The following is a 25,886-nucleotide window of genomic DNA, read 5'->3' as shown; positions in this document are numbered from 1 at the left end:
TGAGATACCAGGAAAGCCATAGGCTGACCTATGGGTAGACCAGGCTGGATGAAAAAAACTAAATATAATTGCAATCCTTGGTGCATAGTATAATACCTACAGTCTTAAAAAAGAGTAATAGTAAGGAGGGCAGTGAGAAAATATGAGATAAGATATAGTACTAGAAATAGATCTTTACAGTGGTTATAAGTTGCAATAAGGACCACTAAATAAACAAATATATTTATTATAATCTATATATCAAAATGCAAGTCCAATATATAAAATAAAAGTAATACAGTTTGTTTTTGGTATGTAGTCATTCCTTTTTAGGGGGTATTTTTACTAAAGTGCGGGTTTATAGAAGTGGAGATGTTGCCCATAGCAACCAATCAGATTCTAGCTATTATCTTCTAAAAGGTGCTAGAATCTGATTGGTTGCTATGGACAACATCTCCAACATCTCCACTTTTATAAACCTGCACTTTAGTAAATATACCCCTAATTATATTTTTTTTATCTATCTCTTCTCTTAGCCTTTAAATAGATCTTGGTTATCATGGAGGAGAGATGTGTGCTGACCCCCGTGTTTTGGTTTTAAAAATCTTTTAAAAACAGCTAAAATTATGTAATTTTTGCAATCCAAAGCCCGAAATTCAGATTTGCAATCCGAATTCTGAACTGCGGGAAGATCAGAACTGTGACTCGGATCTGTCTGGATATACTCAGGAGATCAGAACCACGACTTGGATCTGTCCGTTTTGCGAAATTCGTGTGGATTCGGATTTCTAGTAAACCGAACTGCACATCTCTATATATATATTATATATGGTGCATGATTGATAACTAAAAAAGAGCATTAAAAGTAAAAACCATCACATTAAAAGACCATAACTAATTAAATTAAAAGAGAAAATTCTACATAATGGATGGTATGGAGAATATGTGCAAAGGGTTGACTATTTGTAATTAGGAGAGGAACCTAAGTTTACTTAAGGCTGCATCCAGTCCTTTGCACTAACTAAATACTAAAAAAGTGTCACTTTCCCCTTTTCTTCTCGTACTCCCCCCCCCATTTTCTCTCTCTCTCTCTACCCTCATTCTTTCTAACTATTTCCTCCTCTCCTCTCCCCCTCCTCTTTCTCTCCTTCTCCTCTTCCTCTTTCTGTATCCCCCCTCTCCTTTTTTTCTTTCCTGCTTTATTCACTACTCCTCCTTTCTCTCTCTTTCTTCTAATTATTCCTCTCCTCTTATTTTTCTTTCCTACCCTCCTCTGTTTCTCTTCTTTCCTCTATACCCCTCCTTTTTTCTCCCCCAACTATTTCTCTCCCCTTCTCCTCTTTCTCTTTCTCTCTCTCTCACTCCACCTGCTTTTCTCTCTCTATCCCTCTCCTTTTTCTTTTTCCTTTTTCTCTCTCTCACTTCCCTCTTTCTCTCTCTACTAATTTTTTCTTTATTTTTTCAAAATTGATTATATTGAAGTAATGGACACATAAATAATACCCACATTTACAATTATTCCATCATATAGCAAAATAAGTACAAAGAAAGCAGAGTACAATACTTCACAAACAATGATACTACATCATATCGCGAGTATTTTATAGAAACATAGGAGGCACAACAAGTAAAAAGGGAAAAAAATAAAAGTCCATATATAATTTCAATGGCAAAAATTGAAGAAAAGAGGGGTAGCTATATCCATCACCCAAACTACTTTTACCCTTCTTTTTCTTTCTTTTTCATGTTGCATTATAGACAAAAATAAGAACCTTTGCATAGATAGTGATCATATCAAATAAAAAAATTAGAAGATAAGGTGAGTGGAAAAGAGAGAGGAAAGGAAAGTGAAAGCGGGGAAAAAAATAAAAGGGAAGAAGTAAGGAAAGACAGAAGGGGGAGAGAGAGGGAGATAAGCAGTGGGCCCAGGAAGAGGGGATTCCAAGCTTACAGTGATGGCATCCATTAGACTCTACAAAGTCGTAGAATACTCAGATTTGTATCGGGGATCAACTAGTAGTAATCGGGTCTCATACCATTGCGTAGTTAAAAAACAGATACGAATTTGAGATTTTGTTGGTTCTGGCAAAGAATCTATATAGCTTTCCCAAATAGTAAATAATTTTCCAACCTGAGTTTCCTTGTGCAGGGAGGCCTCAATCCAGTCCATTTTGAATGATTTTTTTTTCCATAAATAGGGCAATGGAAGGTGGGAGGGGGGATAACCATTGTTGCATGGTACATTTGTCAACTATCGCAGAAATGATAGTAAGAAGTTTCCATGGGTCATCCGGATATCTAAGCAATGGACACCCAACACCACCCATTCTGAGGTTAATGGAAGGAAATTTATCAGATCCAACATAGCATATTGTCTAATTTCATTGCAACCCCAACGGCAATGAAACAGTGTGGCAGGAGAATTGACATTTAGGAGAGACTGTAATCCCAATCACATTAGCTCTGGACGAGGACACATACCCCCTATAAAATATTTTATACAGCATTTCCTTATATTATATCGCTGGTAAAGCACACAGCGAGTAAGAGAGGGTGTACAAGATTTTAGAGGTCTGATGATGTAGAAACTACTCTTGCCACACCGTAACACCAGTACAGTAATCCCGAGAAAAGAGACAGGTATGTAGTAGAGAATAATAAAAAGAGATAGCTCTAGAGCAGTGTTGGCTAACCTTGACACTCCAGCTGTTGTGGAACTATATATCCCAGCATGCCCTGCCACAGTTTTAGCATGCCCTAATAGCAAAACTGTAGCAGTGCATGCTGGGTTATGTAGTTCCATAACAGCTGGAGTGTCAAGGTTAGCCAACACTGCTCTAGAGGGCTGGTGAGAAAACAGAAATGCCATATCTAATGCATTAGTTCAATCAGTAGTAGATAGATTGTGGAGGACCGAGTTCATACAAAATCCAAATAAAACTTTTCAGTGCTTTGAGCTAATGTCAGGGGTTTGTGAGTCACACTATCCAATAACTTTCCAAATGATGATAGGCCCGCCTTTGACCAAGATACAAAAGGTTAAGTTGCTCGACCATTTTGAAATGCAAAGTTACCCAGCAGAAGGATGAATAATGAGAAGGAGGCAGTTAATCGCCATGATTTTTTATACCACACTGTTCTTGTGTTGATCAGCAGAGGGTTGTCCAATACCAGAGGTGGGATGTCCTGGTTTGAAATAGATTAATAGATTAATATCTGGCAGCAGTTCTAAGTCATAGTGGGCATATAAATTATTTGGAGATAGCCAATCTTTAATTTAGTAACAAACAGTTGCTTGGATACAAAACGAAAGGTGGAGTAAGTTGATGCCCCTTTCCGATCTGTTTTTTTTACAATATTTTGAGACTAATTTTGGGTTTGTTACCATTTCAAATGAAATTATGAAATGCTGTTTGTTCATCTCTAATAGTCAACACTAGGGGCAGAACCTGTAATGGGTACAATCAATTTGGAAAATAAACTATTTTTATGAGATAAGCTCATTCTGGAAAAGAAAGGTGCAGATTTTACCAGTTACTAAGTTCTGTCATGATTTTAGATATAATTTTAGTTCTATTAAGTGAGTATAACATAAATAGATTTTTGGGGAGGCGTATACCCAAATAAGGAATACTAGTAGATGCCCATGTTATATGGAGGGATCTTACCCAAGAGGGGCATGTAATAAGGGATAAGGCCATAGCTACAGATTTTTGAATATTAATCATGAAGCCAGAAATTTGGCCAAATTGGCAACACTTCTAGAAAACATTCCGGAGGGTTAGAGAAAAAATGAAATAGGTAGTCCGTGAATGCCAGCAGCATCAAAGAACATCGACCAATAGGGATGCCCTTAAAATTATCACATGTTGTAAGATTTGTATCAAAGGGTCTAGTGCCAGGTTAAGTAGAAGCGTAGACAATGGGCAAGATTGTCTCATACCCCTACACATTATAACAGTGTCCCCTGTCAAATACACTGGTGGTAGGATTAGTGTAAAAGAAACATTAAACAAACTAATGAGGTCCCGAAGTCCCTCTCCTCCAGGATACGGTACAAATGTGTCCTATTGAAAGAATTTTTTGCATCGAGACTCAGCAAAATGTTGTGGGGAGAGTTAGAGGCTTTTGCTGCCACAATAGCTGCTAAAGCAGACCTAATTCCTAAACTAGAATGACGATTGGTAGTAAACCCAGGCATTAAAGATTGGAGGCGGGAGGAAATAATCTTAGCTGAGAGATTAAAATTCTTGAATGAGAAGTTTGATGGGACGATAAGAATCAACCAGTTCACAATTGTTATGGCTCAAGATAGTGTAAGCCTCATTAAAGGTTGGATAATTGATGTCCCCCCTAAAAAGACATTGAAAAAGATTAGTCGCCAATCCAGGAACCAGATAATTTGGTAGAAGTAGACTGAGTAGGTGTGCTGGACATCACCCTATGCCACAACTGTACTGTTGGTAGAAGTAGACTGAGTAGGTGGGCTGGACATCATCCTATGCCACAACTAGGAAAATTGGGATAGAATTTTAAACAAAGTGGAGGGGCACCCGTCCTGTCTCAGGAGTCTGGGTAAGTCAACTCCGAATAAACAGAAAACCAGGAGGGAAACTCCTACCTGAAAACAAAGGAGTTTATGTCTCCCAAAGTCAAATGGCCCACTTCAAAAAAGGGTGAGGGGGATAAAAGGAGGTGTAGAAAAATAAAGGGTAACAGGAAAGAATGAAGCATAGCAAAAAAATAATAACACACACCTAGCAAATAAGAGCATGCTAAGCAAAATACTCAAACAATATCAATACAAACTCACCAAGTACGCCTTAGATGTAATTCAACAAGTGTCTACAGACTCAATGTAATCTGAAAATCACTAAAGAACCAAAGGAGTAATACTCCTATTTAGCCATTTGGATGGGCTGGGGTGTCCACAGAGGACAGTGGTAGTTATAAGTCAAAGTGCGACCTAGAAGCCTGTAGTGTGTCAAAAATAACCACCTTGCAATCCTACATGACCCTCAATTTTGCCTGGTATTGCAAGGCAAATTTGCATTGTTTTTCATTAAGAAACTTACAATAATGCTAATTCACGCCTCTTCAGAGTGAAAGTGGATGAAAAATCCTTAAAAACTAACACTTTAAAGTCCCACATGTAGCTATCACCTGTGTGAGTTTATTGTTATGATGTCCCCTCTCTGGACCAATGTGATAAGAGCGCTCTTCAGCCACTGAACCAGATATTTTTGCTCTCATCCTCGATCCTCTTTTCACTATTTTCTCTTTCTTTCTCTTCTCCTACTCTTTTTCTATAAAAATCCAGAAATGGACCTAAGTCATATCTGAAAGTAAGCTAATGGCCACAATTCAACTTTCTGAGCCACTCTGATATATTATGTCAATAGCATCAACATGTGTACTGAAGGCAACTCTTAACTCATTGTCTGTAGTTACATATTTGCTCACCTGTCTTCTTGGTTTATATAGATATTGTTGCAGTGTATGATGACTTAACATATCTTCTACATCTCTTATGCTTTTCCTTCGTTGTTCCAATGCTTGCATGTCTAGGCAGACGGCACTGACATTTTCTCTTCTGAAATGGAAAATGAAATGTTTATAGCGGTTCATGATACATTTGATACATGTCAGACCATAGGCAAACGCAGGGGGGGTTTCTGTCTGCCTGGATATAATAGAATGTTACTAGTGCTGCATGTTCTTCTCTGTATCACAAATTAAATAATTGGAACCACCTGTGGATCTATTAAAATGTGTCAGCCAGTAATAAATATACCTGTGCACCAACTAGGAGATGTGGAAAACATGCACTGTTATGGGTGCACTGCTATAGACCATCTATAGGGTTAATTATTAATACCATATAATAATACACTATCCAGTGCATAATGAGACAGATATGTACATACAGTCAGGTCCATAAATATTGGGACATTGACAGAATTTTCATATTTTGTCCTCTGTTCACCACCACAATGGCTTTGAAATGAAACAAACAAGATGTGATTTAACTGCAGACTTTCAGATTTAATTTGAGGGTAATTACATCCAAATCAGGTGAATGGTGTAGAAATTACAACGGTTTCTATATGTGCCTCCCACTTTTTAAGGGGCCAAAAGTAATGGGACAAACTAAACAATCCTAAATCTAACTTTCACTTTTTACTACTTTGTTGCAAATCCTTTGCAGGCAATTACAGCCTGAAGTCTGGAACGCATAGACATCACCAGACACTGGGTTTCATCCCTGGTGATGCTCTGCCAGGCCTCTACTGCAAATGTCTTCAGTTCCTGCTTGTTCTTGGGGCATTTTCCCTTCAGTTTTGTCTTCATCAAGTGAAATGCATGCTCAATCAGATTCAGGTAAGGGGATTGACTTGGCCATTGCATAACATTCCACTTTTTAGCCTTAAAAAACTCTTTGGTTGCTTTTGCAGTAGGCTTCGGGTCATTGTCCATCTGCACTGTGAAGCGTTCCGATGAGTTCTGAAGCATTTGACTGAATATGAGCATATAATATTGCCCGAAACACTTCAGAATTCATTCTGCTGCTTTTGTCAGCAGTCACATCATCAATAAATACAAGGGAACCAGTTCCATTGGCAGCCATACATGCCCACGCCATGACACTACCACCACCATGCTTCACTGATGAGGTGGTATATTTTAGATCATGAGCAGTTCCTTTCCTTCTCTTCTCTTCCCATCACTCTGGTACAAGTTGATCTTTGTCTCATCTGTCCATAGGATGTTGTTCCAGAACTGTAATGGCTTTTTTAGATGTTGTTTGGCAAACTCTCTTCTGGTCTTCCTGTTTTTGTGGCTCACCAATGGTTTGCATCTTGTGGTGAACACTCTATATTCACTCTTGTGAAGTCTTCTCTTGATTGTTGACTTTGACACATATACATCTACCTCTTCGAGAGTGCTTGATTTGGCCAACTGTTGTGAAGGGGTTTTTCTTCACCAGGGAAATAATTCTTCTGTCATCCACCACAGTTGATTTCCGTGGTCTTCCGGGTCTTTTGGTGTTGCTGAGCTCTCCGGTGCATTCTTTCTTTTTAAGAATGTTCCAAACAGTTGCTTTGGCCACACCTAGGGGGTCATTCAGACCCGGTCGTTAGCGCTGATGCGCTCGGACCGGGTTGATGGCCCCCCACAGAGCATGCGCATGACGGCGCCGTCGTGCGCATGCGTGAGACCCGCTACGACCGACAGCGCCGGTCATAGCGGGTCTCGATCCAAAGGGGGCGAGCTGTCAATGTTGATTGACAGCTCACCCCGTTTGGAAGGTGGGCCGGGGGGGTGGCAGCCCAAACGGAGGCGTTCCCGGAGGCGGTCAGGATGCAAGCGGCCGCCCAGTTTCTGAGCGACCGCTTGCACCCTCCGACCGCCTCTGAATGAGGCCCCTAATGTTTTTGCTATCTCTCTGATGGGTTTGTTTTGATTTTTCAGCCTAATGATGGCTTGCTTCACTGATAGTGACAGCTCTTTGGATCTCATATTGAGAGTTGACAGCAACTGATTCCAAATGCAAATGTCACACCTAGAATCAACTCCAGACCTTTTACCTGCTTAATTGATAATGAAATAATGAGGGAATAGCCCACACATGTCCATAAAATAGCTTTTGAGTTGATAGTCCCATTACTTTTGGACCCTTAAAAAGTGGGAGGCACATATTGAAACTGTTGTAGTTCCTACACCGTTCACCCGATTTGGATGTAATTACCCTCAAATTAAATCTGAAAGTCTGCAGTTAAAGCACATCTTGTTTGTTTCATTTCAAAACCATTGTGGTGGTGAATAGAGGCCAAAATCTGAAAGTTCTGTCAATGTCCCAATATTTATGGACCTGACTGTATATATCCAGGGCAGTGCTAGGTTCTTCTGCTGCTCCCCCAGACTCCCAGACTTGCTCCAGTGCTCAGGAATGGTGCTCACATCTGAAAAAAAACATTCAGCTCAGGCAGGATGGACCTACTGCCGCATCTAATGGCTTACTGTGCTCTCTGGTCCTGTATATGCTGGAATTATGCAACACAATATACTTTGTATGTAAGTATAAGTGCTAGTTATGCCCCATTCATGGACTAGCCACACTCACTCTAAAATCAAGCATTTGGAAACCCCCCTATAGAAATCCTGTGTTTGCCACTGCAGACAGTAACAACCATTTACAAATGAGCACGACATGAGACGTCTGCTGCTCTGCACTGCAAATGTAATTTTTGCATGTTGCAAATTCACATAATTTTATGCAATTTGCATACTGTAGCTTTTGTACATGAAAATAGTGTAGTCTACAGCAGTTCTAGGTTTTCACATTCTCTGATAAGAAAAGATGGGCAGATTGGGATAATGCTTGCTGAGTACAGGTCATGAACTCAAATGCAAAAACAAGGTTTTTTAGCAATACGATTAAGTAATATAATTTCAAGGAGTGGATAAGCTGCATTTAGCTCTAAGCTTACCAGTGGTAGCTTTTTGCTTCTAATGGCGAAGATGGTTTTTCATATCCTTGTCAGTCTGTGCTTTCAATGGAACACTTTTTTTTTACATCAAATAATACCAAAAAGCCTTAAAACACAGAAGTGTCGCAGGGATAGGATTACAGCTGATTCCATTGGGTTTTGTTTCGGCTTTTCCTGGATCAACACAACTAGTCCAAGAAAAGACTGAAGTTGAAGAATGGGATGTAGTCACTAAGTAAGGATCACAGCTGCGATTATGCACGCAGTCTCACTGCGATGATATGCTAATCCATTGTGATCGCTATGCCGTCGCAGCATACATAAGGATCGCAATCCCTATCCCAGTGACTAGTTCGAGCACGCGCACTGCGATGCATACGTATGCGCAAGAGGCAACAATCTGCATGCGTAATCGCAGTTGTGATCCTTGCTGAATCAGGCCCTATGTCAACAAGTGTCTATATCGACATGAGAAAGCTAAAGCTGGTTGTAATATTATTTACAGCATTATAACCCTGCAGTCATTATAACTTTAAACATGCTTAAAATAACTAAGCTTTCAATCCTATAGTATTTTTATGTTTTGAAGATATCCTGGGCAGAAAAGAAGATCTAGGGATCCATTTATCAAAGAATATTTGCATAATATCAATATACCCACAAATATTAGGTATCCTGGGATATATCTATGGGGATCGCAGCACATATCAAAGAAATCTGCTGCTATTCCCCATTTTCAATCGCAAAAGCAACCCACATAGGTTTCTATGGGAACTGCAAAAATGGCAAATTCACCATTCTAGAGCTTGACCCCAGTAGCTAAGGCCATCTTCAGATCCACCCTCAAATGTTATAGTTTTGTCAAAACCACCCTCAAACGTTTTGGTTTGTGTTCAGCTTTCGGATTCGGATTTGTGTTTCTTTAAAATTTCAGCTAAAATCATGTAATTTTGACCTGTTTGCATGCAATCCAAAACTCGAGATCCGGTTTTTAAATCCGGATTCCGAACTAGCAGCAGACCCAAGCCGGGACTCGGTTATACTCGGAAACCATTTGTGATCCGAGCCGGGACTCGATTCAACCAAAAGTTCGGGTGTGTTTGTTTTTCAAGAAAACCGAACAGCACATCTCTTTCCCTGTCCTTGGATGTGATTTTTAAAACATGTCAATAATCTTTAATTTCTTATTGCTGTGATAAATTCGAATTATCAGGATTAAAGCCTGGTAATTAGTAATAGGAGATAACTAAAGTACAATGAAAGCAAAATATGGGAAATAGAGTAGGAGACAAAATACATTTTAACTATTTTAAATAAAATACAAGTACCAAAAAATAGTAAGCTACAGTACATTAAATATGTTCATGCCTCAGTTATGTCTATGAGTACAGTACAAAGTTCAATAACACAGAGTGACTGTGTAGGGTGCCTGGATTGTTAATACAACTTCTTCAAAAGTTGAATATGTAATATAAAAAGTAATATACAGGCCGGCACCACAATGAGGCAGCATTAGGCATCTGTTTAAGGGTGCAGGCCACTGGAGGGTGCCGTACACTGGTCTAGCAGGGTCTAAGGCAGCTGTCAATCACCATGACCTCACCACTGGCACTGCACACTGGTGTCCTCTCTCCCCGCAGCGTCTACCTGGGCTGCCTGTCAGTGCTGATGTGCGATTGTTTTCACTTGTCGTGCTGAGAAGAGTCAGTCTTAGTACTGTAGTATTAATAGCAAATTTATATTGTGTGTGGCACTGGTAACTACTGTAAGTTAAAGTTAGTCAGCTCAGTTAAAAACTTTGCCATGTGTAGACAGTACTAGTGTGTACATATGTTTACAATTACACAAGAGTACTACTATACATCAGTAACAGAGGGGACTGCTGTATGCTGCAGGGCAGAACATAAAAAAATAATAGTAGTAAAAAAAAATCAATTTAGATTTTAAAATTAATTGTAGTCGTCGGCTTTACATGAAGGGGGGAGAGGTGGTCGATGGGGGGCAGTAGGCTGAAGTTTTGCTTAGAGTGCCAAGAAACCTTGCACCGGCCCTGTTAATATATATTATATACATACATAGAATATAAAAGCTAGAATAAAAATGACCATGTAAAATGTAATACTACATTGGTACCAGTGGTGATGCTAACACTTGCAATTTCAGCTAATCTAGGCTTTTATGAGTGTGTGGGTATTTATGTTAGAGTTATCCACAGTGCGCGTCCTTTAATATAATGTCCCACAGTGGTACTTACCCTTCAAAATACACCTCTCCTGTATGTTACTCCATAATGACTTTTCCAAAGGTCATATTTGCAAGTGCCACGTCATTGCACATTAGTGTTCATAAATGTCTTATAATATCTCTACAGTGAAAAATCTAATCTTAAAGTGTTTTTGGCATGCAGTTTTGAAAAATGTAACATTAATTATGCAGAGTAAAAACATAATTGCAAGGTACAGTCATTAACATGTGTTCCATTTTAAAAGCGGCACTTTCATCAACATAAAAAATGTAACTGTTAGTGTTTAACACTGTATTGCTCATTTCGTTTTTCTTCTTCCCAGTTAGGGGCAGATGTGAGTTTGGTGTCTTTCTGTATTATAATGAATATCAGAAAAAAAAGAAAAATTGATACAGACGTTCTTCAAAATAAACTTAAAATATATATAAATATAAATACGTCCCTCTTGATGAAAAGGTTTTTCTTCACATGCATTATTCCTCCTTTGGGGGGAAGGTTCCAACCTCAAAACAGATATCATCAGTAGTCTCCCTGACAGCCTAAACCCGGAAGAGGACACCTTCCTTCACAGTGTCAGAATAGGGCATGAAGGGCCCCCAGGGGAATGCAATGGAAGAGGCCAGCAGGGGCTTGACCAGCCATTGCGTAGGTGAGGTCATCAACTAGAGGGGCGTGGCCATCCCACAAAGGACATGACATAGTTTTATAATAATCTGTGCCCTATTTAGTCTACTAATAATATGTACCCCCTTTAGTAGAATAGTAAGGTGTTCCCGTTGGGCTGTTTTCGGGCATACACATTGCGCGTGTGCAGATGTACCCTGCTTCTTGATCGGTGCCCTTCCCGATCAAGAAGCTAGAATGAACACTATAATCGTATGTGTTTACCAAACTTCTCTTCTCACTGACAGGACCATTCTTGTGGGCAGGCTCTGACATTAATAAAGTGTTAGTCAATGAATTGGCCAGATGGATTCAAAAGCAGGACTGCCGCAGGTTATGGGAGTGACAGTTTCAACCGCGCAAATGTATTATTTATTTATTTATTAACAGTTTCTTATATAGCGCAGCAAATTCCGTTGCGCTTTACAATTTGAATCAACATTAACATTTTACTGGGCTGTAAAAGACATACATACATACATACATACATACAAGACATACGTAAAAGACATACATACAGGTAAGATGGCCCTGCTTGCAAGCTTACAATCTATAGGGAAATAGGTGTTAATACACAAGGATAGGTGCTACATATTGCAAATTGATCCAGCCCAATTACAGATGTTCTTAGTGGGCTGTATAATACAATCACACTGGAAAATTGGACTAGGGTTAGGAGGATGTGAAATTGAAGAAAGAGAAGATGTGATAGGTGTTTACTATAAGAAAGGAGTTAGATAGGGAAGCTATAAAGGTTATGTGGGCGGCCCTGGAATCTGATAAGCTTGCCTGAAGAGGTGAGTTTTCAGAGAACGCTTGAATGTTTGGAGACTAGCGGAAAGTCTTATTGTGTGTGGGAGGGCATTCCACAGGGTGGGTGCAGCCCCAAAAAAGTCCTGTAACCGTGCATGGGACAAGTAATGTGTGGGGATGAGAGATGCAGATCTTGTGCAGAGCGGAGATGTCGGGTTGGAAGATATTTTCAGATAAGTGAAGAGATGTATGTTGGTGTGGTTTGGTTAATAGCTTTATGTGTGAGTGTAAGTATTTTAAATTGAATACGGTAAAAGACCAGTAACCAATAGAGGAACTCACAGAGTGGATCAGCAGACACTGAACATTTGGTGAGAGAGATCAGCCTCGCAGCTGCATTCTAAATGGATTGTAGTGGTGAAAGCCTGTTTTTGGGAAGACCAATAAGGAGACTATTGCAATAGTGAATGCGGGAAACAATGAGTGCATGGATTAGAGTTTTTGCAGTGTCTTGCGTAAGATATGACTGAATTTTGGATAAGTTCTTTAGATGTATGTAACATGATTTAGAGACCGATTGAATTTGGGGAACAAAAGACAGTTCAGAGACAAGGATGACACCTAGGCAGCAAGCTTGTGGGGTGGGGTTGATTGTCGAGTTGTCAACAGTAATAGAGATATCAGGTTGGTAACTACTACTGGCCGGTGAAAATATAATTAATTCTGTTTTAGATATACTAAGTTTCAGGTGGTGAGATGCCATCCAGGATGAAATGGCAGAAAGACATTCAGTGACACTGATGGGGACAAATCTGGGGAGGATAGGTAGATTTGAGTATCATCCGCATACGCAAATGGCCCGTCATAGCTGCATTACTTTATCCACCACTAGAGTCAGCCCAAAGCAGCGGAGGGTCAAGCTCAAGTACAGCACATGCCCTCTATTCACATTTTCACACTCACATAAATAACTGTGTGTGATATATTATTCATTGCTTACCACCCCATAATGTCATAAGTGTTGCTATCTGAGCTGGGCCCGTGGCCTTAGAAAGGCTCTGTCAGTCTTGAAGGGTCGCCTGCTTCTGTGTATTGACAGTGGCAGCAGCTGAGCTGGGGGAGTGGGTGTAATGTGAGGAGCTGATACAGCTGTGAGTGGTTGATGGAGATCACACACCAGGAGACACAGGCATCAGTTGCATGATCTGACTGCGGGGACACAGGACTTCATACCCCCTAAAAAAGAGGCTCTCACTAGTAGTCTTGCCTGATTAGGATTAGCACATCTCACAGAAAAACAGACACAGATCCGCGGGCTACACTCTGCATGTGGAATGACACTGAATGGTGACTGCCGAAGCCTCCCCCTCTTGGACAGGCAGCAATAAAAAAGTGTAAAAAAAAGTGAGCTGGTTCACTAAAATGCTCCCCCAAAGCCAGAATAAGGGCCTTATTCAATGTAAATTCCCGATGGTCGGGAATCTGTGCAGGCACCCGACCTGTACTGTGCATGTGCAGTACTGTGTAATTGCACACAGTCCGGCAGCAGACTGTCAATGATTGACAGTCTGCTGCTGTTCGTTGGCGGGAATGGGGCTGCGACGACCTCCGTTTCCTAAATGGAGCCATGTTGCTGCCGTTCAGTGGGAGGGAACGAGCCAGCATCTCCATCGGCTGACTGAGAATTCCTGGCCTCTTTCTCTCATCTGCAGCAGCCGCCAGTGTGACCCCCATGGGTCACTTAGTCGGCCGATGTTCTCGCAGATTATCCGATGCTGCGTTGTACAACGCAGCTTGGATACTTAATGCATACAGGAGGTGTGATGCCTCCTGCTACATTACTATAATTGCAAGGACAGAATTGCAAAGCTGCTTGCGTACAGCTTCACAATTCCTTCCTAAGCTGAATCAGGCCCTAAGATCTCACAGATACTATCTTAGGGGCCCCCATCTTGATCCATTCAGGCAAAGTCTACCTTTCCTAGACAAACTAGAGTTTAAGTTTAAAAATCACCCCCTCTTAACTACCGAATTAAAAAATAAATAATTACAAAGCAAACAAAATAATAAAGAAAAAATAGGGGTCGTAGTTCTCATTTTCTATCATTAGTACCATGGTAATATCCCGGACATATTCCTTAAAGTGACCATAACCGTACTGTATATAAATCACATATACAAAGAGGAAAAGTAAGTAGCTTTAATGGGTGCACTTGGACCCACATTGGTAATTTAAAATGTAATATTTTTAATAGGTATGCATTAAAATCTCACTATATTAAATTTGCTAAGATGGTGAAATATAAAAAGATAGAATTGTGCAAAAGAGATGAAAATTGATGTGTACAATAAAATATGCAAAACAAAACCGTTGTCAATTTGTCATTATTTCAATATAATCAGTGTTTAGTAGCACAGTGGTTCATTACTTATTATAGTTTATTCTGTTATTTATGTTGCAAATAATTATTTCTTAAGGTTAAATGCCTTCATCAGCTCCTAGAAGGAAATAGCAAATTGTATCAAACAATGCAGTGACTAATATTGTGTATAGTCAGTTTTCCAAACTGATACAATGTCTTCTCTTCCTATACTTAGATGCCTTATCCTTATGTATTGCCATACAATGCTTATAGTGAATATTTGTTAGCTATGCAGTGTACACAAATATATGTTGTAGTTCTGAGTCTCATAGCTATAAGGTTAGATCCCACACAGCAGGTATATGTTAGTATATAATTGGTCAACACACCTAGTATTAATAGGTCTCCACTACATGTGATATATAATAGTAATAGTTCCCATTATATCATGTGTGTGAATCACATACCATAAAAAAAAAGATTTTATAGGTAAAAATGTTAACCTTTGCAGTTCTGGGTATTCATGTATACAATAGTGCAGCTAAACCTTTAGGCAATTGCAATCATTCCCAGCACTGCATATAGTACATGTATCATTTTATATATCAGTAGCTGGAGCATAGGCCTCTTATATTTAGCATAGCTTTCACTAATTGTAGCCAATAGCAATTAGTCTCAGCACTATGTATAGTGTATATATCATTTTACTTTGACATCAATGGCTGGGATTTATATCAATTTAGCAACATATTTAACATTGAATTTTTGTTACATGACATTGACTAAAGCTGGCTAAAGCTGGAAAGGGGGTGGAGCTTCAGATGAGAATGAAGGCTCGGGGAGGAAGGTGAATGTGATTGACATGCTGTATGGGCATGCAGCATGCTGCTCTCACACAGTACACTGAGCACACATAGCAGGTAGCATCACATGATGTGACAGTTATGACAGCCTCCCTCTGAGAGGAGTGCCCGGGGAACATGTCCCCTATGTTCCCCCTCCACAGTACAGTCAGTGTCAGTGCTTCTAGAGCTGCTGCCCGTTAGAAGCAGCAGCAGGCAGGCCCCTCAGCAGCTCTCCAGAGACATCCAGTGCACATTCGCACTCCCCCCCTTCGCAGCCCGATAAGCCCCGCCCCCTTATAAAAAGGGGCAGAGCCATAAAGCAGTGGGGCCAACCGGGGAAATACCCGATTCCCCGGCAGCCCAGTCCAAGCCTGTTCCTTCACATGGAGCAGATGTTGATTCTTACTACGTCCAGCTTGGAGCACGTGCACAGCTCAAAATAACAGATATGTTTATACACGTGTAGCAGTAGTGTATGGAAGTCACTTCTGAATGCGGCGCTAGCTTCTGGTATCAGCGATATACACTTAGAGGCCTGTATAGTAACTTCCGGTTGTCATGGCTTTGAACAGTCATTTGATAGACATTGGGATCCATCAATTAGAATGAGAGGAAGGATGTAACCAATGGTAACATCAAGCTGGATGGATTTCAAAATTATTATTGTAATGAATTTTCATATTTCTTGAATTTTAATGTATGGCATGATGTTTTGGCCATTATAACAAAATGATCTGGGAATTACTATATGTGTTAAAAATTGGTGTACATTTCTAGGAATGGTTTACAATTGGCTGAACTCGGCATAAATATGGTTGGTGTACCCGGGCTGAACATAAGATAAGCGTTCACTTAATTTCCATCTGGTAGGAGTCCAATTTATATGTGTGTTGATTCTTGCTGTACAAGAATCCACACACATATAATCTGTGCCATTGGTTATCTCTCAATTAAAACAATTTTACACTATTTGCTACTGTCCTTTGTTATTAGGGCACTATATTTATGGGGAGATAAAACACGAAGGATAGACTAAGACGCTTAGAAGTGTGAGATCTGTACTTGCATATGATCTTTGATTTCCTGTAAGTGTAATACCTATTGGGTGAAAAGGAATATCACTTTGGAGGTAAATTTCATGAAGTCTACACCTTATTTATTATACATGAACTTATAGTTACTCTATCACACTATTGTGAAAGTTATCTTCTTTTTAGGTTAGAAACTGCCCCTTAAAGGAGGAATAGTGCATTTGAAGAAAAACCTTCATCAAGAGGGATGTATTTATATATATATTTTACATTTATTTGTAAGAGCTCCTGTACGAATTTTCTGTTTTTCCGGTGTTAATTGTTAATTTGAGTGTTAGGTGAGACATTTTTTATGTTGCCAGCTCTAATTGTGCTTTTCCTGACAACACGAAGCAAACAAAGCCAGGACTTACACCCCAATATGTAGTTTTATGCAAGTTTGAATAAAAATGTGTGTTTACTTTATATATAAGTATGTACTAAAAATTGCACTAAAATTATCTGTCCTTGTGGACTGTATTACACTGGGATGACGTAGAGGATGTTTAAGGAAAGGATGGCATTACACCGCTCGCCCATCAGGATGGCACTAACAGGAAAGGACATAAACCAACCTGTAGCAAAACACTTTAAGGAAAAGAAACATCAATTAACAACACTGAGGTACAAAATTATAGATCATGTACCACCCCTACCAAGGGGAGGTGATAGATTGGCATAACTGACAAAATTGATGGCCAAGTGGATCTTTAGATTAAACACAGTACAACCTGTGGAACTGAACAAACGCATTTCAAGGAATTCGTTGATATGATATGTTTCCACACTGTATCTGACACCATTAGCATTTTATAGGCATGGATTTTTAGGATTTGTGTATTATTATTATTATTATTATCCTTTATTTATATGGCTCCACAAGTGTTCCGCAGCGCCTTACATAGTACATAGAACTAATAAGTGAACAAGAAACAAGTAACTTACAGTACATTACAGTGCAGGACAAGGACATGACTTATATACATTTCTGCAATAGCGATTAAAGCACTCACAATAAGCAGCAGGGAGTTGGCAGTCACGTTTTAGGTGCCCTTATGGGGAGTAAAGAGTGGAAGAAATGGTAAAGAGAAGCACATGAGGAAAGAGGTCCCTGCTCGTTAGAGCTTACATTCTAAGTGTAGCGCTAGTTATATATTTTGCTTACAGTAGCCTATTAGTATTAGTCCCTTTTTTCATCTAGTGCCCTTGTCCCACGTGTAGTGCTTGTACCACACATTATTGTGGCATATACTGTACATGTATGTGGGTGTTTTCATGTAATAGTGCACTTTGTATTTTTCTGTGCATTCACAGAGAGCAGGTGAAAGAGAAGCGTTTTAAGTTGGCATAGCAACCTCCAGAGGTGAGAAGAATGACGTCATCACGTCAGGTTCAGCGCTGTCCAGTGATGTGCATCCGGCTCCGGCGGCTCCAGCACAGTTTGTGATTACACGTGGAGATAAGACTTTGCTTTTGTATTTGGATAGTTCCTGCTGATGGGGCTACAGAAGCAATTCACACAGCCATACACAGTCGATTATTGTAATACAAGGGCAACCAGGTATTTGACTTTTGGAGAAAAAAGAGTGCCGGAACATTGCAAACCTATATATATATATATATATATTTGTATATATGTATTTAAATATGTATATATGTATATAAATATATATATATGTATATATATATGTACCCCGTGTATACCCATGCTCTGCTACTATTTCATGTTTTGGCTTTGGTTTTCTCTAAACTTTGCATCTTAATTGCATCACAGATGTAGCGAAACACCACTCCAAGGGCCTGATTCAGAGGCGCTCGCAAAAAGCGAGCACTCGCTCTGAATCAGGGTCGGGCGCTGTTTTTTTTAGGAGCGGCCTCCTGGCTGCTCGCATAGCTATGGGTGACCACCACAGCTATAGCGAGTGGCCATGATGATCAAGACCATCGTGACCATCGGGCTTGCGACGAGACCCTTGTGGTAGGGTCTCGTTCATCGCAAGCCCCAGAGAGCTTTCGGCTCTAACAGAGCTGGAAGCTCTCCACTGACATCACTCGTGAAGTCAGTGGGGCCGCCCCCAAACGACAAGCATTCCTTCGGGAATGCCTCCGTTTGGGCAGCCACCCCCCCGTCCCGCCCACCAAACGGGGCGAGCTGTCACTCGACATCGACAGTTCACCCCCTTTGTTGCGAGACCCGGAGCGACGGATTGCCCGTCGCTAGCCGGGTCTCGCGCATGCGCACGACGGAGCCGGCTATGTCGTGCACATGCGCTGTGGGCAACCATCGACCCAGTTGCGAGCGCTCATCGCTTGCGACCGGGTCTGAATCAGGCCCCAAGTGTACTACAGATGTTTGGCTGCGACTTAATCCACACAGGAATTAGTTTTAAAAATTTACAAAGTTACAGATGAACCCCAGTGGAACTTGGCATGAGAAAAAGCTGTGGCCACTGCATCGTAGCACTTTGTACACAGATTCAAACTCGTTCGCCCATAGATGTACACATTTAACACATCAAACTGATCCATGCAATAGGGCAAATTTATGAGGATACATCTGTACTAATAGCAGCACTAGTAAAAGCTGAAGCAGAGGATGTGGCACTTGAGACTTGGTCTGACAACTTTCTCAAAAAGATATCTTTACATGTTTTAAGATCTAGGTCATTTGGAAAAAATAGGCATGACATAGGATTTCAAACTAGGATCAAGTATGGTTGACAAAATGTAGTCATCATTTTGCAACATCTTGCACACCCTTGGTTCATTGCGAAGGGAATGAAGACATTGATCTACTAGACCAACATACTTTGCAGAATTGTTTTCTTTCATCTTATGCTTTTAAGTAGGTTAATTAGGATATGACTTGACTCCAGCTGGCAGTGTCAGAACTCACTTTATTTGTTACACTTTCAAATGGTTTTGTAGCTTGAATACAACTGAAAGGATTCTCCAGTGTGCTGCAGTAAGATAACTATGTTCCCCGTCTCCCTATATCTTGTTTAGATATGTAGCTCTTGATTTCTTACTGCTGCTCTTTCAGTCACTTAAGCATATAAAGTATGGAATTCCACCTTGTTAATACTGCTTCATTTAGCTAATGAAATCAATATAAATAATGCCCCAAACGAATGCTACCTACAAAAACTGCTACACCTAATTAATGTTACCCTAACACAATGAAACCATATTGTACAGAAAAAAAAATGATGTACATTGCTGCAGGATTCCACAGTTATGATTCCTCTTGCTTGTACAGGATTTTCAAAGTCTTATGCAAAAATATAGGAAAACAGATATATTTTGCATGAATTGTTAGAAACATTAAACGGGATGTAGTTAATTGGCCGCTGCACGGGAAGCCCGAGGTCGAAATCCCGGTGCTGGAATCCCGTCCCGCAGCCAGAACAGTCGGAATCCCGACGTCAGTTGAGATGCAGAAGCCGGAATCCCGACATTCAGCATCCCGAACATGATTATAGCGGGCTGTGTTACCTTTACACCATGGGGGGAGGGGGGGTAGGTTTAGACACCACCGGGGGGTTAGAGTTAGGCACCACTGAGGGGGGTTAGGGTTAGGCACTAAAGAGGGAGGGTTAGGTTTAAGCACTACAGGGGGAGGGTTAGGTTTAGGCACTAACAGGGAGGGTTAGGGATAGGATACGGGGGGGAGGTTAGGATGCAGGAAGGGAGGGTTAAGCTGTGAATGTCGGGATTCTAAGCATCGGGATGCCACTCTCGGTGTTTTGACAGCCGGCATCTCGACTGCCTGCCTCCCATACCCAACCCCATTAAACACCCCTTGTGTCTGTATAAAAGCTGTGCTACTTTTCAGTCGTGCCCCCACAGATGAGAGGACAATGGGTTATTCAAGTGATGAAGCAGATCAGAGAAAAGTGTCACAGGTACAGATGTTTGCTAACTAGAGCCCCACTTGACTTTTTGCATATTTCAATTTCTTTTTACTCCTCTAAACTTCTTCACATAGTGTAGAAAGAAATAAAAATCCACTTAGTGTAATCCCATTTAAAATGTTATCCAATTTAATATGGTAAATATTCGCTCAAAATAAAATTATACCTACAGTACCTACCATTATTTTTGCATAAATATTTGAAATCCTGTATAAGTAAATGGAACTTTGTGCATGCTGTACGTTATTTTTTTCTGTACATTTCAGCTAATGACATGGCAGGTAATTTTCTTTTTTTTTTGTTGAAGGGTGCAATTTACTACATGCTGTTGTGGAATGCCGAAAATGCCCCCAAATTTTACAGTCAATGGAGAACTTTTCTTGAGGAAATTCTAAACCACCAAGTTTACTGTGTGGGCAAAGCATGAAATTATGTTAAAATAGCCCATGTGAATTGCATGCACAATGGCTTCATTATCTGATATGATAAATTCAGAGGAAAGTTTTCGTTGGAGTGAGGCATTTGCATATAACATTATGACGTTTATGCAACAAGTTTACAACTTTACACTATATGTGTCTTTGTGAAGCCAGTAATCCATAAAGTAGCTTGCCTGTGAATGTTTTGGCATAGTATGCTAGCATTTGTATGCTGACAGAATAAGGATGATGATGATGCTACTGTTGGTGCTGCTGCTGGGGGTGACATGCCTTATCCAGTGGGCTGTCCTGTAGTATTTTGTTTGACCAGTGCAACTTGTCCACATATCTGTTATTAGGTGGATTGTAGGTGCAATGTTCTTTTCAAGGTAAGTAATGACTTTGGCCAACCTGTATAGCTGTGGGAATGCTTTTGAGAAAAAATGGAATTGAGGTGGAATTTGGTAGTATGAGCCCTTGACCTCTACTAATCATCTGAAACTTGGTGCATTTATTGCAGATATTGGACCCATATCAAGTGTCAACATGGCTGTCATGACATTGTGATTCACTGTGCAACAGAATGATGCCTTTCATACATGCACCCCCTTTTAAAGGATTGTTTGACAGAAAATTGATGGAAATTAGGCTAACTCTGGTTCTCCTTCTGAGATGATAATCTACCCCTAATAGCAGTTGCACTAGCCTCCAGAGATTACGCTGGGAAATTATGGATTGCATTACAGGATTCAGATTTAATTGTATCCAATGATACAGGTCTACTTAATACTGTTCCTGAGGAGTCCAATCATTAGGGTGTTGGTGGTGATGATTGCATGAGTTTTTTCTGGTGGAAGCTGTCACTGGACTGCTTATTGCACATGATTTCACATTTTGGGATGAACCACATACATGATTATGCTGCAAATGTATAAGCAAGGAGGCGCCTAAATGATTGACATTCCTACTTTGACTTTTTACCTTACAATGGCTACAGATGGCTTGACAATCATTTCTGGGATGGGGTTGAAATAGTTCAACAGAAGTGATTTATTGATATTTTGGCCAGGCATAACAACAATGTGCTCCCCATGAGCATGAGATGAGACACTGGTGGCTGTCTTACTTGAAGACATTCATCATCATCATATTTTTCATATACAGTACAGTCATCATCATCCCCATTGTCAGATACACAATTATTCCCATCATCCTGTTGCAGATTAAGAACATGTTCTAAATTTCCATCCTCTATTTCCAAATCTTCTTCAATACTACTCTTCCTCACATTTTCAGATGATGTAGAAATTGTGGGAGGATGCTGCTCAGAACTTATCACAGTTGCAAAATGTGATCTGTATGACACACATACAGTCAGGTCCATAAATATTGGGACATTGACAGAATTTTCATATTTTGGCCTCTATTCACCACCACAATGGCTTTGACATGAAACAAACAAGATGTGCTTTAACTGCAGACTTTCAGATTTAATTTGAGGGTAATTACATCCAAATCAGGTGAACGGTGTAGGAATTACAACGGTTTCTATATGTGCCTCCCACTTTTTAAGGGGCCAAAAGTAATGGGACAAACTAAACAATCCTAAATCTAACTTTCACTTTTTAATACTTTGTTGCAAATCCTTTGCAGGCAATTACAGCCTGAAGTCTGGAACGCATAGACATCACCAGATGCTGGGTTTCATCCCTGGTGATGCTCTGCCAGGCCTCTACTGCAAATGTCTTCAGTTCCTGCTTGTTCTTGGGGCATTTTCCCTTCAGTTTTGTCTTCATCAAGTGAAATGCATGCTCAATCGGATTCAGGTCAGGGGATTGACTTGGCCATTGCATAACATTCCACTTTTTAGCCATAAAAAACTCTTTGGTTGCTTTTGCAGTATGCTTCAGGCCTCTACTGCAAATGTCTTCAGTTCGTGCTTGTTCTTGGGGCATTTTCCCTTCAGTTTTGTCTTCATCAAGTGAAATGCATGCTCAATCGGATTCAGGTCAGGGGATTGACTTGGCCATTGCATAACATTCCACTTTTTAGCCATAAAAAACTCTTTGGTTGCTTTTGCAGTATGCTTCGGGTCATTGTCCATCTGCACTGTGAAGCGGCGTCCAATGAGTTCTGAAGCATTTGACTGAATATGAGCATATAATATCGCCCGAAACACTTCAGAATTCATTCTGCTGCTTTTGTCAGCAGTCACATCATCAATAAATACAAGGGAACCAGTTCCATTGGCAGCCATACATGCCCATGCCATGACACTACCACCACCATGCTTCACTCTGGTACAAATTGATCTTTGTCTCATCTGTCAATAGGATGTTATTCCAGAACTGTAATGGCTTTTTTAGATGTTGTTTGGCAAACTCTAATCTGGTCTTCCTGTTTTTGTGGCTCACCAATGGTTTACATCTTGTGGTGAACCCTCTATATTCACTCTTGTGAAGTCTTCTCTTGATTGTTGACTTTGACACATATACACCTACCTCCTGGAGAGTGTTCTTGATTTGGCCACCTGTTGTGAAGGGGTTTTTCTTCACCAGGGAAATAATTCTTCTGTCATCCACCACAATTGTTTTCCGTGGTCTTCTGGGTCTTTTGGTGTTGCTGAGCTCTCCGGTGCGTTCTTTCTTTTTAAGAATGTTCCAAACAGTTGATTTGGCCACACCTATGTTTTTGCTATCTCTCTCATGGGTTTGTTTTGATTTTTCAGCCCAATGATGGCTTGCTTCACTGATAGTGACAGCTCTTTGGATCTCATATTGAGTCGACAGCAACTGATTCCAAATGCAAATGTCACACCTAGAATCAACTCCAGACCTTTTACCTGCTTAATTGATAATGAAATAACGAGGGAATAGCCCACACCTGTCCATGAAATAGCTTTTGAGTTGATAGTCCCATTACTTTTGGCCCCTTAAAAAGTGGGAGGCACATATAGAAACCGTTGTAATTCCTACACCGTTCACCTGATTTGGATGTAATTACCCTCAAATTAAATCTGAAAGTCTGCAGTTAAAGCACATCTTGTTTGTTTCATTTCAAAGCCATTGTGGTGGTGAATAGAGGCCAAAATCTTAAAGTTCTGTCAATGTCCCAATATTTATGGACCTGACTGTATGCTGCTCATGGACACCCTTTGGCCTCAGTGTTATTATTTTGAATTATGGACAAGTCTGTTTTGGAGGTGGCACTAGCAGGGCCATAGAGAGTGCCACCGGGTCCAGGTAAAGAAGGGGCATGGCCTAATCGCAGAAGGCATGGCCATGCCCCCTTGAGAAAAAAAAAACACTTTTGAGGCGCTGGGGAGGGGGCACTGTGAGCCCCTCAGCCCGGCGCAAAGCCAGGGGGGGCGCAATCAGTATGATCGCTCCCCCTCTCGGGTATAGGAAATTGCTGTGGTTGCTGCTTAGCAGCTGCGAGCAGTCTCCCACTGCTGCTGCAAGGGAAAGAGAAGGGAGGGGGGGACAGAACCAGACCTCCACCGGGCCCCTCTGGAAGCCCGTTCTAGGGTAAATTGTACCTGCTCCCCCCCCTTTCGGCGCCCCTGGGCACTAGTAAAACTGTTAGTACCACACCAAGAACAAGAAGCTAGTGCTTCGGAGGGTGCAGGAAATGCATGACTGTATTGGCCACTCACTTTTGACCTGGGCTTGTTACTACTAGTACCATGTTGAGCAAAAAGTGTCCTTGGCCTGAGCTTTTCTTTGCCACTATGATGGTGCATGTAATGTTAGCTATTTTTCTTATTTTGGCCAATTCACTACATTCACCATCAATGACATTTCCATTGACAGTCACATCACCACAAGATGATGTTTTATATGATATTGAGGAAGACTTATTAACATAGCAACCAACGCTACAATTTGTCCAAGTCGGACATAGTCACAGTTATAGTGCATGACCAAGTGGGTGTGACCATGCCCCCAGGGGGCACTTGAAGAACATCTGTAGTGCTAGGCCCCCCACAGCCTCCTTTCTTCCCTCTTTGGTTTTTTGAAATGTTGAAAGTATTTGCAGATATTATCAAGATACCTGTAATATTAAAACCTCTTGTCATTAATAAAGGAGGGCTAACAAATAGGAGTGGTTAATATTTCATTAATGCGCCCGCTATATGAAAAAAAACAGTCACACAATTTAAAGCCTGATATTTCATGTTAATAAGGAAGATGTATTGTGATGTTTTATTTAATATAATATTTCCCATTCAAAAGAATAAAGCTCATAAAAGCATACAGCAATTTAGTATGCATTTAAATGAATAGATAATACTGTATAACAGTAAATGAAAATGAAATAAAATAATTCAACTTACAAGAAATAGGAAACGGATGGCTCAGAGACTGATGGACGAGGAGTGCTAAAATCCACATTGGCCATATTTTCCATACTTGGTGAGTGAATAAAGGCCAATGAGCCTCTGCGTTCTCCCTAGTGAATGAATACATGAACACTGCTCTTTCAGTAGCTTACTGTAAATGTAATTCAAACAGTTTCTAAAATAAATTATTTCTGTAATCATGTTAACAAAATATTTTTCAACTGCAGATCATATACTTTTTATGATAGCCTACTGTACAACTCGCTTATTGTCTTCCTTTTCAAACAAAAAGCAAATTGCTGAGATTATCAAATGCCCAGATCTTAATTAGCAAACATTAAGAAAGGAAACTAAAAGAGGCAACATCATAAACATTGTGCAAACTATATTTTTACTAGATAAAATAAAGGTCATAAATGTGTTGGAGCCACATTTATTTTAAACTATTACCTTTAATATCTTACCTGACAATGTTGTTCACTACTGCACTCCCCAAATACTAATCTCCAAGTCACCATGGTAACCACTAATTAGACTTTTGTCACAGAATAGCTACACAGGAACCTGATAGGAATTTATTTTTTTATCAAACAAATGGAGAGGGAAAGAGAAGAAATGGTTCCCGGGTGGTCAGTCGCTACAGTAGCTATTGTGGCAACATAGGCTTCCTCACCACCATACCCTCTTCTTCTTATGTTAGCATATGTGAGGTGGGAGTGGTATTTTCTGCTTCACAGAGTGGTGCCTGGGTGTTACACCACAGTCAAGCGCCATACTCTCAGCATGATGGTGATAGCAATA

General features: G+C 40.4%; 1 protein-coding gene across 1 annotated transcript in view; it reads right to left on the bottom strand.

Annotated features, from left to right (window-relative positions):
- Nucleotides 1–25,886, bottom strand: part of LOC148511403 (sodium/hydrogen exchanger 3-like) — a 184,073-nt gene that overhangs the window by 40,755 nt on the left and 117,432 nt on the right. Inside the window, exons 10-11 of the mRNA XM_088442279.1 lie at nucleotides 25,080–25,195; nucleotides 5,443–5,572 (exon numbers count right to left, since the gene is read on the bottom strand). Of these exons, the coding sequence (XP_088298405.1) occupies nucleotides 5,443–5,572; nucleotides 25,080–25,195 (246 nt within the window). The remainder of the gene's footprint in view (nucleotides 1–5,442; nucleotides 5,573–25,079; nucleotides 25,196–25,886) is intronic.

Source organism: Taudactylus pleione, unplaced genomic scaffold (assembly GCF_031769625.1).
Source record: "Taudactylus pleione unplaced genomic scaffold, aTauple2 ptg000309l, whole genome shotgun sequence".
Classification (NCBI taxonomy): domain Eukaryota; kingdom Metazoa; phylum Chordata; class Amphibia; order Anura; family Myobatrachidae; genus Taudactylus; species Taudactylus pleione.
Note: the sequence above shows the minus strand (reverse complement) of the source record. Positions and strands in the feature narration are given on the sequence as shown.